This window comes from Euleptes europaea, chromosome 4 (genome assembly GCF_029931775.1).
Source record: "Euleptes europaea isolate rEulEur1 chromosome 4, rEulEur1.hap1, whole genome shotgun sequence".
In the NCBI taxonomy this organism is placed as follows: domain Eukaryota; kingdom Metazoa; phylum Chordata; class Lepidosauria; order Squamata; family Sphaerodactylidae; genus Euleptes; species Euleptes europaea.
The window spans coordinates 91,326,272-91,345,697 of NC_079315.1; the positions used below are offsets into that span (position 1 = coordinate 91,326,272).

The 19,426-nt window shown below is 45.5% G+C and overlaps 2 protein-coding genes across 2 annotated transcripts in view; both read left to right on the forward strand.

Annotated features, from left to right (window-relative positions):
• LOC130477037 (betaine--homocysteine S-methyltransferase 1-like) overlaps window positions 1-19,426 on the forward strand; it is a 76,596-nt gene that overhangs the window by 42,148 nt on the left and 15,022 nt on the right. The gene's annotated exons all lie outside the window — the stretch shown is intronic.
• JMY (junction mediating and regulatory protein, p53 cofactor) overlaps window positions 3,704-19,426 on the forward strand; it is a 52,769-nt gene continuing 37,046 nt past the window's right edge. Inside the window, exon 1 of the mRNA XM_056848157.1 lies at window positions 3,704-4,069. Within this exon, the coding sequence (XP_056704135.1) occupies window positions 3,836-4,069 (234 nt within the window). The 5' untranslated portion in view covers window positions 3,704-3,835. The remainder of the gene's footprint in view (window positions 4,070-19,426) is intronic.

Sequence of the window (19,426 nt, forward strand, 5' to 3'; positions counted from 1 at the left end):
ATTTCCCCCCCTCAATACAAAGATTATCTCTACATAGGAAAAAAGTGTGCATCTGTTTACAATTTCCCCAGGAAAAAAAGAAAGCAGAACTGCTTCAGAAAATGCCAATAAATGATGGTTGGTGATTTGTATGCTTCCTGGAGACAAACAGCATCTCCCTCCACTTATAATTATGGGTGACAAAATAGAATTACTAGCTGCTGCAGTTGAGCTTATTGATTGATGTCAACAATACCACTGAAAACATAGAGATTTGTTTCAAGGGCAACAGTAAAATAAAAGAGGGACTGTTCCCATGAGGGGAATCTAAAACCCATGATGAAAGAGCGATAAAGGGTTAAATGTCTCGTTGTTGGACAGCATCTGACACACACAGTTTGGACCCAACTGTTGTTATCCACTGTGCTTTGTCTCTTTCAATGGTGGTCACTGTCTGGCTTCACCACCTGCTCTCCTCCCCTTGCCTGTTCTGTCCCTACCTCAATTAATCCGTTCAAGGGAATCTTCCTTTAGTCCTCCAATATTTGACAGTGAGCAAGCCAAATCCATCCATTTTTAAAATGGGAGAAGCTCTTCCTCCTGGTCTCAAAATATGTAGACAGCGGGGCTATACATTTAGCTGATGAAAAAAAAAGACTGAATTGAAAAAGCAGCATTTTAAAATACATATTTTTATACTGGTTGTTATAAAGTGCATCTTCAAAGAGAGAGGCATGCCCTTATGTGTGAAATGGGGGAGTGCCACCCCAAAAATGATGTCTGTTGTGATACATATGCCCATCACCTAAAAACAAAGAATGTTCTTTAGAATGGCTAGTTTTCATACGCAAAATTTGTGGGTTTCATAATGTTTAATCAATTAAAACTCTTATAAAGAGATTAGACCTGTAGTATAATGGAACTGCTCAGTTTATGAGGCAATAGGACTGTAGGCTGTTGTTTATTATACGTATCACCTTGCCTTTACTGCATTGTCTTCAACCTTTGTAACCCACTTTCTACATTATGACATGTCATGGCTCAGACAGGTTGCATAGCTTTGTTTGGCTTGCTTTGTTCTCCAGTTCTGTAATCCTGGTTCTACTGCATTGTTTCTGCTGTCTTGTGCTCTCCGATCAAATTGTTTTCTTTTTAATTTTGTAATCCATCTTGAGTCTCATCAAGAAAAGTGAGCTACAAATGAAGTAAAGGATGAACAACCAAATACAAGACTACAATTTCATTATTCGGGTGACTGCCCTAATGGCTGCGGTTAGGAATGCTCCTTTTTGTCACTTTACATTTGCTAGCACTGTGCCAAGGATAGCCTAAAACATTTTGGTGCCTGAAAATCCAAATGATGCACCCCAGGGAGGTAAAAAGATAATTTGTCCGGAAACTCGCCACCTGAGTTTCACCCTGCCTAATGTTACAGCCTGAAAACAATTTGTAAAACCCTTTGTTTGGCGATTTTGGCTCAGAACAAAGTCCTTTTTTTATAATTTTTTTATTTTCTTCATTTAATGTATCAACAAAAACAATATAATAGTAATAATAAAAAGTAATATCTCTAATTTAACAATAAAATGACTTCCCCCTCTCCCTCTTCCATCTAAAAATGAATTGTATAAACTTTTGCTAACGGAACTAATCCCAATATTATTTTAATTAACCTGTTCTTGTCGTATCCAACATTATTAAATCAACACCTAATGTAAAATCAATACAAAGTATAAATAAGGGATCAGATCAAAGAGTATCCTTTAAATGGTCCCGTTAAAAAATGATTTTCGCAGTAAATTCTCCAAGCCTCCCATTCCCCCCCCCCAAAAAAATTGTACATTATCATTCTGATTGATCAAAGCTGTAAGCTTCGCCATCTCGGTCAATTCCAGCATCTTTTTTATCCAGTCTTTTTTTGTCTGGTATCTCGACGGTCTTCCATTTAGCTGCATGTATCAACCGTGCAGCGGTGGTGGCATAATGCTCAGAACCAAGTCCTGACTTCCGCAGGGATCCCCAGCCTATATCTTTCCCGGCTGCACGAAGCCATGCTGGTGTCAGAGATACGCCTGTTGCACAGAGATGACATTTGGACGGAAGGCATCTGGATTGCTGGCCTGGAAGGTAAAACCCAAGCACAAAACCGCCCTGCCCCAGCACTCAGGAAACATTAGCCAAGTCGCCTGGTCCAGTTTCCAGCGTGCACTCAATTTTGCGAACGGGAACAAGAGAGAAGCTCGGGCACCACCAACCGACTGCCATAAATAGGCATCGCAGGGTCCGGCGAGGGGGAAGCGGAGCTTGGAGCGCGCTGCCTGGGCCGCTTCAACAGGCACATTGTTTTAAGGGATAATTTTAGGCGGGGGGGGGAGGGAGGGGAGAGAGAAAGCCCGACCACAACAAAGGCCACTTATGCCCGGGAGGTTTTGCTTTGGATCTGCCGCTCTCCCGATGCCCGTTTCCTCCCCCCCCCATCCGGGTTCTCAAACCTCTGCACGGGGGCTCGCTGTTGAGTTTTGAGCACCCGGATGGGGGCAAGCGGGCATCGGGAGAGCGGCAGATCCAAGGCCAAGCCCCGCCGCGCGCAAACGGGCAGGAGGCGCTCCTGGGTACTCAGCAGGGAGAAACCGGAGAAAGAAGGAAATCTGGTCGGGCCGGACGGAGGAGGAGCGACGGCGGGAACTCCCCCCGCCCTCCGTACCCTGAGCTGGCGTCGAAGGAGGGCTGAGGGCTGAGCCAGAGCGCGGGAAAGGAGGCTGGGAGCAGGGGGCGAAGCTCCAAGGAGGGCGGAGCCGCGCCAGTAAACAGATCCGGGGCCTCCACGTGACCCGCCTGAAGTACCTGTGTGTCTGCCTATCGACTGCATTGTCCCCGGCAGGCCGCCGCCGCCGCCTGGCCTCAGCGCCACAAAGCAGAGCGAGAGAGGGAGAGAGAGGAGCGCGCGCGCCGCAGAGGGCTGAGGAGGCCGCGGCGGCCGTTGCGGCGCCTAACGACTCTCTCTCGCCTCGGCCTATCCCAGCGTCCCTTTCCCGGCGCATCTTTCCTGCCCGCCCTGCCTCCCTCCCTTCGTGTGGGCTAAAATGGCTGATGCTGGGCAGTGAGCGGGCGGCGGGAAGAGCCGCGGTCCGGCGCTGCTGCTGCTGCTGCGGCGGCGGGGGGAAGGGCGGCTGAGGCTCGGGGAGCGGAGCGCCGCGCCGCCATGAGCGCCTTCGCCCTGGAGGAGACGCTGGAGGCGGACTGGGTGGCCGTGAGGCCTCACGCCTTCCACGAGCGGGAGAGGCACAAGTTCGTCTTCATCGCGGCCTGGAACGAGATCGAGGGCAAGTTCGCCATCACCTGCCACAACCGGACGGCGCAGAGGCAGCGCAGCGGCTCCCGGGAGCTCCGCGGCGGCGGCGGCGCGGCCGAGCCGCGGACGCCCAAGGCCGGCGGGAGCCCCCCCGTGCGCAGGGGCCCGGCCTGGAGCGCCGAGCAGGGCCAAGCCAGGAGCTCGCCGGCCTCCCCGGCCCGGCCCGACGCGTCGCAGAGGAGCCCCGGAGGCCTGAGGAGCAGCCCGGCCCGGAGGCCTGGGCCCGCTCCCGAGGCGCCGCTCAGCCCGGCGGCCGAGGAGCTGGAGGTGCTGGAGCTGGGCAAGGACGAGCCTGCGGCCGGAGGCGCCGCCGCCGCCGCCCTCCTGCTGCTGCCCTCCCCGCCCGCCGAGGCGCCGGCGGAGGCCGAGGCGCCGTCGGGGGAGGAGTGCAGCTGGGCCGGGCTCTTCTCCTTCCAGGACCTGCGGGCCGTCCACCAGCAGCTGTGCTCGGTGAACTCGGAGCTGGAGCCCTGCCTGCCCGTCTTCCCCGAGGAGCCCTCGGGCATGTGGACGGTGCTCTTCGGGGCGCCCGAGCTGTCCCAGCAGGAGATGGACGCGCTGTGCTACCAGCTGCAGGTCTACCTGGGCCACTGCCTGGACACCTGCGGGTGGAAGATCCTCTCGCAGGTGCTCTTCACCGAAACGGACGACCCGGAGGAGTATTACGAGAGCCTGAGTGAGCTGCGGCAGAAGGGCTACGAGGAGGTGCTGCAGCGGGCCCGCAAGCGCATCCAGGAGGTGAGGGAGCCACTAGTGCAGATCCTAGGCTGGGGAGGTTTTGCCTTGGATTTGCTGCTCTCTGGAGGCCCATTTTCCCCATCCACATTCTCAAAACTCTGCATGGGGGCTTATTTTTGAGTTTTGAGAATGTGGATGGGGAAAATGGGCATCTAGAGAGGAGAAAATCCAAGGCAAAACCTCCCCAATTTTTGCCCCAATACTTGTTTGCTTCCACTGGGATTTCACATCCAAAAAATATGGTTGTGTAGAGTTACAGTTAACTTCTCTATTCCTGCTCTGGTTGGGGGTAAAATATTAAGAGCTAAAAAAATCTTTGGAGAAATACAGGGCTGTACTGTATTTTCTTGAAAGCAAGTCTTCTGAAGTTCAGGGGGATGTATTTCCATGTACCAGGCGTGTTGGTTCTGGCCTTCTTGGGATCTTTCAATTGCTGGTATTGAAAAACTTTTTGATGAGTAGGCATTTAGAGGAGGAGCCTAAATATTTCCATTTGAACGGCTGGGATGATTGCAAAAGACAAGCGACTTGATTTGGCCAAGTTAGATCTTGCATCAGGTAGATTTGCCAGGTATTTTACTACACCCTATCCTTAAAATTTGTTAAAGCTGAAATATTCAGGTCAGATTCGGATTTTAACTTGCCTAATGTCAAAAAGAGACATTGAGGCCAGTATCTTTTCTGTCTTCCAGAAAGGCTCTTTGTTATACAGAGTAAATATATTGTGTTCAAAAAGTTGGATAGGAGTATGGATGTCACAAGCTCAGTTTACAATAGAGACTGGATGACCCTCTAATTAGAACAAAATCCTATCCTTGATTTTAATCAGAATAGAAATTAGTGAATCGTGTGAAGTAGGATGCTTGCAGAGTTGTCAGTTTCTCCGTTTAAGGCCAAAATTGTATCCTCAGCCCTTCGATTCAGACTATGTTTTTTGTTACATTTGTCTCTGAACACTTCCAGAGTCCACATTGCTCAGCTATGTAGCAGGATGTACACTTTGTTTGAAATGAGGGTGAGAGGAAGGACAGTTGATGTCATTTAGAATATTTTATTCTTCTGTCTCTTTGAGCTAAATTTCCAAATCATGATACCTTTATAAAGCGTAAGGGGAGATGTATTTTAAAATGTGTGAAAATATAACATTAATATATTCCTTAGCGAAGACGTTCCTTACATCCATCCACTCTTGTATAGTTGCTTGCCTGTGAATTAGATCATTGAAAGTGCATTGAACAAAGGTTTCATTATCTGCTCTTGCTCTGTATTGCTGGGGTTGGAAAATCTTATAGTGCAGTCCTAAAGAAAGTTACATTCTTCTAAGCCCATGGATTCAGTGGACTTAGAAGGGTACAACTCTGCTTCGAATTGCACTGATGGGGACCTCAAGCAAATGATGTCATTTCTAAAGTACTTGAACACGGTTGCCCTTAAAATTTGAACTATTTTGTCAGCCCCGCTATTAATACCTTTGGCATGATTTTTAGACAATCTAGAAAGCCCTAAACTAGGGCTCTGCACACCCAAGTCCACTTTCTTACCTTTTTTTCAGCGTCATCACTTGTGACTACTCTGTTGATTATGCTTTCAGCACTGCTTATTACAGTTGTAAAGGTATGCAGAAAATATATGTTTGTGAATACATCCCGACCCTGCAGCTTATATCCTACAGTGGTTTGAAAAACCTTGTTTTGATGCGTCATCACAATAATACGTAAAGGATATTTAAGTCCATGTAGCGTTGAGTATGTTGTTTACTTTTCTAGGTCAGTTGACGTTATTAGAAATAAGTGACAAACATGTTTTACAACTCCACCTGTTCCATTGTTAGCTTGTGAAATTTTCATGTGCAACTTTGTGGCACAAGGCAAACTCACATTTAAATAAAATCTTATAGGCTTAATGAAGGCCATGTTTGGTTTGAAACGTTTGGATGCTGTGCTAGAGCACTGGCTCAGCAGAAGTACATTCGGGTTTCTTTTTACTTCTCCTGGTTATTATATGTAGAGAGGTATTTTAGCAAAACATTAATGAGGGGCAAATGGATTGAACAATTTTTTTGGTACAAAATCAGTATTGGAAGGCCCTAACCCAGATCTCAGAAGCGAAGCATGATTGACCCTGCATATATTTGGTTGGGAGATCTCCAAAAAACACCAGGGTTGTGATGCAGAGGCAGGCAATGGCAAGCCACCTCTGTAAATTTCTTGCCTTGAAAAACCCACCAGGGGTCAGCATAAGTCAGATGTGACTTAATGGCAAAAAACATTTTTGGGTGAATTATTGTGATTTAGTGTAGATTGTAGAAGAGATTGCTGATAGCTGGCCTTGGTACCTGGGGTGCTATGGAGCTCTCAAATGTATTTCCTGCTGCCGCCATGATTCTTCCCCAAACCGAGAGTCAGTCCTGGCTTTTCCTAACCCTAAGTTAGTCTTAGATTTAGCTACCGTATTTATTGTATCTGATTACTTTTTAGTGCCTTTGGTCTACCACAAAAGATGACATATGAGCCCATGTTCTACCTACTTTTTTTTGTTTTTGGTACCTGTCCAAATTAAAGTGTTCAAATTTGCAACATAATTTTGTTACTTGTGTTTTTTTTTGCATCGACAGCTTCTAAGATTCTTTAAAAGAATAATCTGGATGATGGGAAACTCCCAGGTGCCTTGCTTGCACAGACACTGAAAAATATTATACTGGCAACTGAGAAAAAGCAATCTTTTTAGCTCCTAGTGATAAAGAAGTAGTCACTCCCCTTGTCTCCTTAGGAAGCCTATATTTGTTCCGGTACAGGCTGAGGTTTATACGCACAGTGGAAAAAGAGAAAATGTTGGGTTGGTTTACAAGTAGATCAAATACTACGAGCCAAAGAGACATGCATAATAAAAACAATGAAAGCCAGACCCACTCCCTGAATGGAGTGAAATAATGTGTATTGTAGACATGATCTAAGAGGTAGAGTATTGTTTTTTATTGCAGTGCGGGTCTCTCGTCCCATGATTTCTGAATTAATTACTTTTAGCAAGTATTAATTCATATCTAATGTCAATATCCCTGTTAGTGGCTGCTGTGTAAAATGACCCATCTTTAATTAAAAAGGTGCTTCATATTTAAGAAAGGAGATCAATTAGGAGACTTGCTCTCTTTCCCTTCTGGCTCTCAGGTTTCTGCTGTCTGTTACTTGCTTGATAGCGGCTTTCTTTTAAACAAGAAGCTCATATCTCACTTGGCTAAGTTATTCCATGATAATGGAGCAACAGATGACAGGCATTTAATATTAATGTGTAATTCTGATGCAGTGGTTTTCCACACTTCAGGATTGGACTCAGTTCTTTTCCTGAAACATGAACCTGCCAAGCTCATGTGTTTCATATGTATTTTCTTTCATGTTACTTTTGCCATCTGTACTTGAAAGTGGCTTTCAAGAGTGTTGAGATACAGGTGGAGATACTGTATTCTAGATTAAAAACCCTGCTAGAACTTTTAGAATAAATATGTTCTCTGTTTCAAAGAGACCTATAAACTTGGCATGGGTCTAAACTCAGATGCCTTTTATTAACATAAGATACTGTAGAAGACTATAGAAAACAAACATCCAAAAAATTATCATGTTTTCAGTTTTAAGTCATACCAAAATACTTACTGACATATTCTGCTTTTTGACTCAATTACTTGGAATGAAGATATGCAGAGGCAAGTTGAACAGGAGGATTCATTCTTTTAGGCATGGTTCAGATATAACAGCAAACCCTGCCTTGTTTGCCACAAGAATGAGCTTGGGGGAGATTGTATTTACTCACTCCTTCTAAGCTAATTAGTTAAATAAGTTAATTCCCAGCTAATTAGTTATTTCTACTTTCATGGCAAATCATAATTTACTACTGCATTTAAACCAGCAAACTGTGCTTCCTCTGCAAAGTTGGATTCCAAATAATGGTTTTATTTTGGTTTGCAGGTTCCATTTTGATGTAATGGCAATTACACTTATTCCCAGGTTTGTGGGAAACCATAATTATCTTGTACAGTTAAGAGAGACAAGGAAATGCACAAGCTGGAGCATTCTCCAGGTGTATTCGCATTGAAGCCAACCATATTTTGCTATTATTACTAGTGTTACATTGCTAATTCTGTTAATTCTCCTGGACCTCTCAGCTGCTTTCGATACCATAAATCATGGTATCTTTCTGGATTGCCTTTCAGGACTGGGAGACACTGTTCTGTGGTGGTTGCTGTCCTATCTTGAGGGTAGGTTGCAGAAGGTGGTGCTGGGGGACTACTGCTGTGCCCTACAGCATTTTCCAGGGTTCCGTCTTGTCCCCGATGCTTTTCATCATCTATGTAATGCTTTTGGGAGAGGTCATCCAGAGATTCGGGCTGAGTTGCCACCAATATGCAGATAATACTCTGCTCTCTTGTGCTCCCAGGAGATCCCAGGAAAGCTGTGAAATTTTTGGAATAGATTAGGGCTAACAAACTGAAACTTAATCCCAATGAAACGGAGGTGCTACTGGTTGGGGAAAAGGTCTAACCCAGGAAATGGATTGTCCTCTGTTCTGGATGGGGTTGCACTCCAGCTTAAGAAGCAGGCTCACAGCTTGGGGATGGTCCTGGACCCAGGCCTCCTGTTGAATAAACAGGTGGCAGTGGTGGCCAGGGGTTGAATAAACAGGTGGCCTTTCAACAGCTTTGGCTGCAGTCCTTCTGGGCAGAAAAGATCTTGTCACTGTGGTGCAAACCCTGATAACATCTACACTAGATTACTGCTATGTGTTCTATATGGAGCTGCCCTGGAAGACTGTCCAAAACTGAATGCTGTGGTCAGAATGTTGACTAGAATGGGTTTGTAGGGACCATATCACTCCAGTCTTGTTACATCTACACTGGCTTCCAGTTTGCTTCTGGCCTCAAATCAAGGTGCTGGTATTGACCTTTAAAGCCCTGTACGACCTGGGACCAGGGTGGATGAAAATCAATGTTGTTGTTTTTTAATTTAAAAAAAATCAAATTTTTAACATTTAAATTGGATTTTTTTAAATAAAATGCTTTTTGAGGAAAATTTTTATCTAAAGATCATTTTCTATTCAGGATACATTATAGTCTAAAGGTTATTGATCATGGAATAAGGATTAGTTTTTAATTATGTAGCATAAGACTGTAAATTCATGCAGTGTTTAATTTTTTTGTAAATGAATTCCATTAATCCATTCACAATGTCATGTTCTTCCAGAGGTTTCTGTAAGATTATTTTGGGGCATTTTCCCATCTAGAAGATATTATTGCAGATGCTTTGTTTTGCAGATCTCAAAACTGTGATTTTGTGTCTGCAGAGATAAAATGCCACTTCACCATAAAAATGTTATAAAATAAACTTACAGAGTTGAGAGAAAGTTGTTCCTTTGCAAACCTATGTACACAGAATCAACCACTTACCTCTAAAGTGCTAAGTTTCAAGAAGTTAAATTAACAAAAAATTATTTGGAGTGGAATAGATCTGCATGAGGAGCTAAGTGTGAGGAGGGAGGGGAAAGTAGTAAAAATGAAAGTGAAACTTTTTGAGCAGAATACTCCAGGGTATAAACTTTCAAAGCTCCCTTCATCAGATACAAAGATTTTGTGATAATTCTAAAGCTCTAGAATCCGAATTGCAAAGAAAAAATGTGGTTAAAAGATAATGATGTTGTACATCACAATTTTTATGTTTTCTTCGTAACTGGATGATGACCATTCAGAATGTTTAAAGTTACAGATACATCTTATTTGACTGAGGCTGAATTTAGATGTCATGACAAACCGAATCACAGAGTTGGAAGGGATCTCCAGGGTCATCTAGTCCAACCCCCTGCACTAGTCCAACCCCCTGCACAATGCAAGAAATTCACAACTACCTCCCACCCTACCCCCAGTGACCCCTGTCCCATGCCTAGAAGATGGCAAAACCCCTATAGGATCCCTGGGCAATCTTGCGTGGAGGAAAATTGCTTCCTGATCCCAAAGTGGCAATCAGCATTTCCCTGGGGCTTGTCCATGTTAGGCAGAAATGTACCTTGTTCTTGTGCTTTTCTATCAGTCCTCTTTGCCTCTGTTGCACAGAGTATGGTTGAAAATATCTTGGTTTGAGAAGCCTTCAATCCAGCCACAGTTCATTGTGAAGGCCTAATGCAGCTGCATTCAGTTGTGTTGTACAAGAGAAGAGGAGGAGCAAAGGGAACACTGGTGGTGCATGAAAAGGTGTGTTTGCGCTGGTCACACACAAACCTCAGACACCTCTATGTGTCTTGACATCTGAATGCAGTCAGAAGTTTGCGTGTTGAAACTGTGATTGAAAATGTTAAGTATACATTTGCAATAATAGAAGAATGAAGAGAATATAATTTATGTTAAGAGGTGAAATCATAATTCTTGGTCTTTAAATGAAACATCTGTGAAACTTTTGATTGTTTTTAGATTTTATCCATTATTTTGTGTTTGCTTATTTTCTTGTGGTTACGAGTCTCCTGCTTTCTATTTTTCATTCACATTTTCTTAAAATTTGCACTTTAAATGTTACCAATTAATATTCTGGTTATCTTTGAAAAAAATTAAACCATCATTTAAAAAATTAAGGTTGACAGTAAATTATCATGCACTTAGTCTAAACCTATTTATTTATAGTCCGCCTTTCTCACAGAGGCTCAAGGCGGATTACACATAGTCAGAACAGTCAACAAAATGGGACATTCAATAAACGATGCATTAGGGTTGTAGAAGTCTGGAACCAACTAAAAAGGACTGAAGCATAGCAAGTATTAAAATGACACATTGAGCAGTGCAAAAATTACATCAGAGGATCCTACTTGGATTACCCAGTAAGTCTTTCAGATACTGGAGCTACGGGAATTTTCTGCTCTGAAGTAGAAGAGCTAGAATATTGTGATTTAGATTATTACAGTTGATCCTGTACCTCCAACAAGATAATTCATAAAGGAGGAGAAATGCTGCTTTACTGTTCACTGCTTTGGCAGAAATATTTAGTACTGGGGTGGCAAACGCTCTAAAGTCAGTTTAAATTGTCCCCTATACTATACATGGATTAGCTGGGAGTGGTTTGGAGACGGAAGGGTCATCAGTATGCTGATAATGGCCCACTCTAATTTCCCCATTTCAGCTGAGTCAGGAGAGACAATGAATGCCCTGAATCTGGAGGCAGTATTGGGCTGGATGAAGCTCAGTCCAGATGAAACCGAAGAACTGCTGGCTGACAATATAATTAGTTAGTGAACATCAGCCTATTACGTATGGGGTGGAACTCGCCCTAAAAGAGCCGGTTTGCTTCTTGGGAGTGATATTAAATCCATGTGGATGCTTAGGTCTTAACACCTCTTGCCAGTTTTGATTGGTATGCCTTGATAAGCATGATCTGAGTACATGTATCCATATTCTTATCACATGCAGCATAGACGTTTGCAGTCTGTACATGAGGTTGATTTGAAGAAAGTTCGGAAGTAGTAATTGCAGTTGCATGACTATTAACTGGTGTAAAATACAGAGAACAAATCTGGAAGAATTTACAGTGTCTGTCTGTTCTCCTACTGAGGCTCCAGCGTCTTGATTTGTGGGTTATTTCCTTCCATCATCGGGTAGGCAGGACCAATTCTTTTGACTTCCTGTCTCCCCCTGGTGGGAAATAGCCTGCAAAACCCCAGTTCCGTCCTGCCTCAGAAGGGTACGCAGGTCGTAAGCACAGCTCTGTGCTTGCTCAGCTTAAGTTAGCCTTTCAGGTTTTCTACCGTAGCTCCTTATCGATTTGTGTTTTTTGTCTGTTTGTTTGTAATATCCTACTGTTTGGGTGTTCCCTCCCTCCCTCATTGCCGTCCCTCGTTTCCCTTGTGAGATTGAGTGAATAGGAGCCCCGGTGTTAATCCCGGAGATTCCTATGGCAAACGCCTCAGAGGAGAGGGAGGATGGCCTCCTCTCAGTCTCGGACTACCTGCTGATCCAGCCTACTCCGAAGAAGTCCGAGACGCCCACTCCCAATGCCCACAATGTTGGTGCCTTAGGGGGTAGGGATTTGGAAGGCTCAGCGCAGAGTGCGGATGATGCGCCTAAAGAAAAGAAAAAGAAAAAAGCGCGAAAAGCAGCTGCGGCTCTTAAAAAGTCGCAACGAGCTTACATGGCGTAAAAAAAAAAAGAAAAAAAAAAAAGAAAGCGCTGTCACAGAGCGGGGGGCATGTCGAGAGCCGGGAAAAAGGATCCCGCCTACTCGCTGCATGCCGACGGCACAGAAGGCGCAACCCCCACGGTTTTCCTGACGGCGACTCTGGACTTCCATCTGGAATCGGTAATGTTCAGCCACTGGTCCCGGGGGCAGGTGGCCATTTTCCCTCCTCCTTCCCGGCGGGCGGCCATTTTCCCTCCTCCTTCCCGACGACAGGAGTACAGGCTTCTACTGCCTTTCCAAAGGGGGGCGCCCATTTTCCCGCCTTTTATTTGCCAGTGCCAGCACAACCCCCACCATTTCCTTCAATGACGGGGGGGGCAATTCTCTCCCTCTGCTCCTAGGGCAGCTGCCCCGGTGCTTACCAGGGAGGAGGCAGATGAGTGGATTAATATAGCCTTGCAAAGACAGTGGCAGGCTTTTCATGCATACTTAATGAGAATTCCCCCTCAGGGACCGGTTGAGTCAGCAACTTCCTCGTCTACCAGATCCCATTCCTTTGAGAGTGGGCAGGTTACAGGCCCTGGGGGAGGTCCTTCTACCAGTTCACAATGGCCTACCAAGGCAGCACTAAAACAATCTACTGATCTTACTATTGCTGGCACTAGCTCCCACACTTCCTCCCTCAATACTGATGTGTTTGACTCCGTGGACGAGTCAGCCCCTGTGGAGGAGTCACAGAGCCGCCTATTCAGTGGGGAGGATTATCAGGCCCTCCTGGCAAAGGCTATATTAGCTTTGGACCTGAATGAAGAGGCCTCCTCTACAGAGGACTCTAATTCTAAACTGAAACAGGAAGTGCCTGAATGCTTTCCTAGAAAGCAGCCATGTCATAATTCAGTACCATTCCCAGAGTTTTTTCTCAGAGCCATTCAAGAGGAGTGGACCAGTCCTGCGTCCAATAAGCAGACGCCTCAGTCCATCAAAACACTATACACCCTCGCTCCTTTTGAAAGTACCTCTTGTGGATGCACCAGTGGTGGATTTGCAGTCCCCTGGCCTTGCGCCTGAGGACGGCATGGGATCCCTGAGGGATCAATTGGATCGAAAGGCTGAGTCTTTAAGCAGAAGGGCCCACGAGAACGCAGCATTAGCTATACAGGCCAATGCTACTACATCAATATTTGCTAGAGCCTCCTTCCTTTGGGTAAAGAAGCTCATCCAGTTGATTCCTTCAGAACATCATACAATAGTGGGAGGATTACAAAGGGTCCAGGACGCCATCACCCTAATAGCTGATGCCTCTCTGGACTCCATGTCCTTTACAGCACGATCCATGGCATCGGTAACCTCCATAAGAAGGGCACTGTAGCTCAGAGCCTGGCCAGCAGAATTTAAGGCAAAAACAAACTTAATAGCCTACCCCATTCAGGAAGGGCGCCTGTTTAGAGAGAAATTAGATAAAATATTAGTGGAGACGAAGGATAAAAAGCAGGCCTTTCCTAAACAATTTAAAAAGGAACCACGTGTCCCTGGTTTCCAATCCTTTCGTGCCCCACGAGCAACAAACAGGTATCGTTCTGACTTCAGAAGGGGATTGTGGAACGCTTCACGACCCTTCCGTAGGGGGGGCAAGTTCACCAGACCTCAGAACCAACCGCCCCGGTCGGACAGAGGTGACAAATTCCCAAAGAATAATCCCCAGTGACTCCCTTCTGTCTCCAGTGGGGACAGATTTTCTTTTCTTCAGTGCCAGGTGGACCACCTCACAACCAGACCACTGGGTCTATCAGATCATATCCAGGAGTTACCTCCTGGAATTCACATCTCTAAAAAGGGATCACTTCTTAAGATCTCCCATGACACACAGGGCAGAGAAACATTCCAGAACATTAAAGGCCATTCAACATCTATTGTCTATTAGGGCCATAGAACAGGTCCCTGCCCTCGAAAGGGGCCTCCATAGTTTTTACAGTCCCCAAAAAGAACGGGAACTGGCGAGCCATCCTTAACTTACAATATTTAAACAGGCGGATGGCTCGAAGGCACTTTGTATGGAAACGGTGAAGTCAGTAGTGGATTCACTGCTCCCAGGCACCTTTATGATGGCAGTGGACCTGACAGAGGCGTACCTACACATACCTATACACCCTTCACACAGATGCTTCCTCAGGTTCACCTATGGACAAGACCATTTTCAATTTCGGGCCCTCCCCTTTGGGTTGACATCCAAGACCCTAGTGACAATCATTGCCACTCTCAGACAGGAGGGCGTCCAGGTATACCCGTACCTGGGCGATATCCTGATCTGTGTTCAATCAGAACACCAGTCCATACATCACACAGCAAGGGTGGTTCACGTTCTTCAGGAACATGGATTCTTATTCAATTTTCAAAAGAGCTCTCTCATACCCTCTCAGTCAATGTTACACCTAGGGGTCAGAATAGATTCCTCTCTCAATGCCCTATCACTGCCCCAGGAACGCGTTCAGAAAATAATCAATGTCTTTTCATCCTTAGCCAGAACAAGGAAAGCCGGGGTCATGTCCCTAGCGAAGTTGCTGGGATTAATGATGGCCTGTATAGCGGTCGTTCCCTGGGCCAGATTCCACTCCAGGCCTCTGCAGTGGCTGATTTGACCGTACCAGAGGGACATCGCAAAGAAGAGGAACAGATCCATTTCCCTATCCTCAGAGACTCGGAGGAGTCTTCGATGATGGACTGATCGAAGGAACCTGGTCAGGCACACCTTCTATATACACGGGGAGCCCACACAAGTGATCACAGACACCAGTCTGGAGGGTTGGGGAGCCACCTTGGCCACCAACTCTACCCAGGGACGAGGGTCCACAGAGGAGACATCGTTACATATCAATGTCCTGGAACTGAGGCCGGTACGGCTTGCCCTCCGAGCCTTCGCCCCACTCCTCAGGGGGTTGCATGTCCTGATAAGAACGGACAATATAGTAACCAGGGCTTACATAAAGGGGGGGGGTCCCGATCCTCTGCTCTGCATCGGGAAGCGGTGCAGATTTTTACCTGGGCCCAGTCAAACCTTCAGTTGATTCGGCCAGAACATATCAAGGGAGCTCTGAATGTGCAAGCAGACCATCTAAGCCGCCAGTTGGCAGATGAAGGAGAATGGTACTTAGACCATGCGGCCTTCTCTCAGATTACAACCGTCTTCGGAGCTCCCTTAGTAGACTTGTTCGCCTCCGCAGAAAATTGCAGAGTAGAAAGGGTTTTCTCGAAGGGTTTTACCACCCGGCAGCAGAGGGCATAGACGCCCTTCTGAGTCCTTGGCCCTGGGGACTTCTGTACGCTTTCCCCCCCGCTGTCCATTCTTCCCAAGGTTCTAAGGAAGACTGGGCCGAAGTCATCTTGGTGGCCCCCTGCTGGCCACACTGGCCTTGGTTCGCGGCTCTTTGTCAGATGTCATGCCAGGAACCTTGGGCTATTCCAACCCATTGGGGAACATTGCGCCAGGGCCACTGGTGCATTCAGATCCTCACTGGTTCTCCTTGACCGCTTGGCGCTTGAACGGCAATCTCGCCTAGTTAGGGGCTACTCAAAGGAGGTAGTGATCACCATCTTAGTGGCTTGCAGACCCTCCACTTGACTCATATACAATGCGTCGTGGAAAGCATTTGTCCGATGGGCCAGATTGAAGAAGGTAGACCCACTCCGTCCGGGCATTCAGAGGGTACTGATTTTTTCTCTACAGGAAGGTCTACAGCTTAATCTCTTAGCCTCAACCTTAAGGAGACAGATAGCAGCGATGGCCACAGTTATTCCAGAACTGGATAGGGTACCTATTTCCAGGCACCAGCACGTCATCTCCTTTTTTAAAGGGTGTCTCTCAGACTCAACCACCGGTTATACACCGTTTTCTCTCATGGAACCTCAATTTGGTCCTTAGAGCCCTCACAAAGGCTTCCTTCGAGCCCATATGTACCATAGACATGAAGTTCCTTCAGATGACTGTCCTTTTCCAGATTGCAATCACGTCTGCGCGACGGGTTTCCGAAATCAGAGCTCTGTCCATTTGTGAAGGTTTATGTACCTTCTATAAGGACAAAGTAGTTCTGATACCAGACCCTACCTTTACTCGAAAGATAAGTTCTCCCTTTCACAGGTCGCAGGAAATCAACCTACCTTCCTTTTGTCCTAAGCAATCAGGATCAAAGGAACAGGCCTGGCTTACGTTAGATTTACGTAGGGCTCTACATATATACATAGACAGAACCGCTGACATCTGTCAGACTGATTATATGTTTATTGGTATCAGCAATCCCAGTAAGGGCAAAAGGATGTCTGCAGCATCTATTAGTCATACCCTTAGACTCTGCATCATACAGGCATATAAGGCCTAGGGAGTTATAGCGCCACAGGGAATAACTGCTCACTCCCTGCGTAGCGCGGCCTCATCAGCGGCCTTCGATAGACAGGCCCCGGTTGAAGAAATTTGCAAAGCCGCTACCGGGGCATCTATTTCTACCTTCGTTAAACATTATAGGGTTAACACGTGGGCATCGGCTCAAGCGGCCTTTGGCCGTAGAGTTCTTCAGCACGTGGTGGAATAGGGTGCTCTACCCACCCAGTTGGGAGCTCTTGGAGGTCCCACAAATCAAGACGCTGGAGCCTCAGTAGGAGAATGGAGCATTGTTTACTCACCGTGAATGCTCCTTCTCTCCTGAGGCGAAGGCGTCTTGCCCACCCGGCACAGGTTAGAATTCTTAGTTAAGGCGGAAACGTTAAGGTCAAGGTTCTGGAAAAATTTTCGAGTTAGGTTCCTGAGATGACCGTTTTCAACCAGTTCAGTCCTCCTTGGTCTTATTACTGTGGTTGTTGTCGTCAATTATGATTACATGTTTTTTATCAAGGAGCTTCATTCCTGTTGATAGCTAGGCAAGACTGTAACTGAGGTTTTGCAGGCTATTTCCCACCAGGGGGAGACAGGAAGTCAAAAGAATTGGTCCTGCCTACCCGATGATGGAAGGAAATAACCCACAAATCAAGACGCCTTCGCCTCAGGAGAGAAGGAGCATTCACGGTGAGTAAACAATGCTCCATTTCTGGCAACATTCCAAGCACTGGTCATTGCTTAAAGCCCTGTATGGCCTGGGACCAGGGCATGTAAGGTACCTATTGCTGCCTTTTGAGATTATCTGTCAGTTAAGATCTTCTGCAGCAACCCTGATGTTTGTGCCCCCACCTTCAAAGGTAAGGTAAGTGGCCACTAGAGACAAGGTCTTTTCTGCAGTGGTGCCTGATTTTGAAATTTTCTGTAGTTGATTGACCGGCATGTAACTTAGGTTGTTTATGCATAGGTACTTTCAATCATGTTTGCCCCCGGTCTGTCTCAGATGTTCCTTGGAGTTATGCATGAATATTGCGCCCATTAGAGATGACCTCGCTGCCAGCCCTCGCAATGTTGGGGTCTTCCCGTTCCTCTGTTAACCCAACTCTTCCATCTTCCTTGAGCAAAGCCTGGGTGAAATCCCCATGCATAAGGCAACATGTTGGGTGGCACGCAAGCTTGGTTTTGTTCCCAGCCAATTACAAAGCAGCATGTCCAGAGGTGTGTAGTGAAATGCTTCCTGCTTCCTTGGAGCTCTTTCTGAGCAGAAGAAAATCTTTTTAAAAATGAGGCTTGGATTTCTCCCCCCTCCTTTCAGATTGCTCCTTTTTAAATGTTGTTCTTAAAATGTTTTTTATGTGGCAATTAGGTTTGGGGGGATTTTTTCTCACAGTAAGCGCTGCAAGTAAGCCAATTACAAAGCAACATTTAAAGGGGCGGGACTTGATTTGAGCTTGGAGACTGATGGTGCATAGATTCCCATCAGGAAAGTGTGGATCCAGTGAGCAAGAAGCCTCAGGTAAAACTCCCATACATAAATGACCTTACTGACCTTATTTAGCTTTAGGTGCTAAGTGAAATCTTTCCTCCCAGGTTTTTGTTGATTTCTTCCCTGCACACTTGACTGCCCTGATTTTTAAGGGGGGGGGGTGTATTCTGCTGATAGCTAGTACTAGCTCTTATTGTTACAGACTTTTAAAGATACTGTCATTATGCTGTCAAGTTATCCATTGATAAATTGTTTTATTGTTGGTGGTTAGGCTTGGAGCTTTATGGCTAGGAGTTTCAGGATGTAAATGATTCAGATAAATAAAATAGTTTTACCTGTTCGGGGATCACATTCAGAATTAAAACTACAGGAGAAAAGTTGCAGAATAATTTCTCTAACTATTTTTGCATAGTTATACATGAAAATTGATGTGTGTATTCTGGAAGTATTTTTACTGGTTCAGCACGTGTGTATTGACTTTTTCCTTCAGAGGATCTAGGACAGTAGGTTAATGGGTGTTCTGGCTTGCAGCCTTTAGCTTGCCTCCTTATTTCTAACGATTGTAAAGCATTTGCTTACTTCCTCCCCAATTAAAATATTTATATGGATGGTTGGGGGAAAGCACATAAATCCCCTACATACATATCTGCTATATCAGGTAAGCCAGTATATGCATTATATTAGTCATTTTTCAGTAGAGGTGTATGTGTGTAAAACTAAAGAAAAATGAACTTGACACATTTTATTCATATGAACCCAGAAAAGTGTAGCCCTTTGTAAAGGTGCAATAAAGAATAGTCTCTTTCCATTTACACATTAGTGCAATTTTTGTCATCTTCTTTGTACTTAGATGGAAGACTAGGAGAAAATGTGGAATCTTGGGGTGGGTGGGGAGTATGTATGGTTTCCTGGGAAACTGAATGGTTTTTGAAGGGCTTCAGAAGGGATAGAGCCACAGGTCAGTGGAAGAGCAGATCCTTTGCATGCAGAAGGTCCATGCTTTCATTTCAGTCATCTTCAGGTAATTGATCTTTGGTACGAGGTGATGAGATCTTGCTGCTGTTAGATGAGCCAGTGATCTGACTCAGTGTAATGAGTAAGAAAAATAAGAAAATTTAAACAATTGTGAATGTTTGGGTGAGTCTAGAGAGTTGCTGTACCTATTATGACGGCAAGTGTTGTAAAGCAAACTATGCAAGCATATAACACTGCAGCTTTATCCACAAAAGTAAGCTCTGGAACTTGGACTCAAGTTAATGAAGGCCTGCTAGCCTTTTTCCATGCCTTTTCCAGTTTTGCTGTGCTTTTGTAATATTACATTGTTAGGTGGCATATAATATACAGGGCATGCACTCACTCACTTTTAATCACTG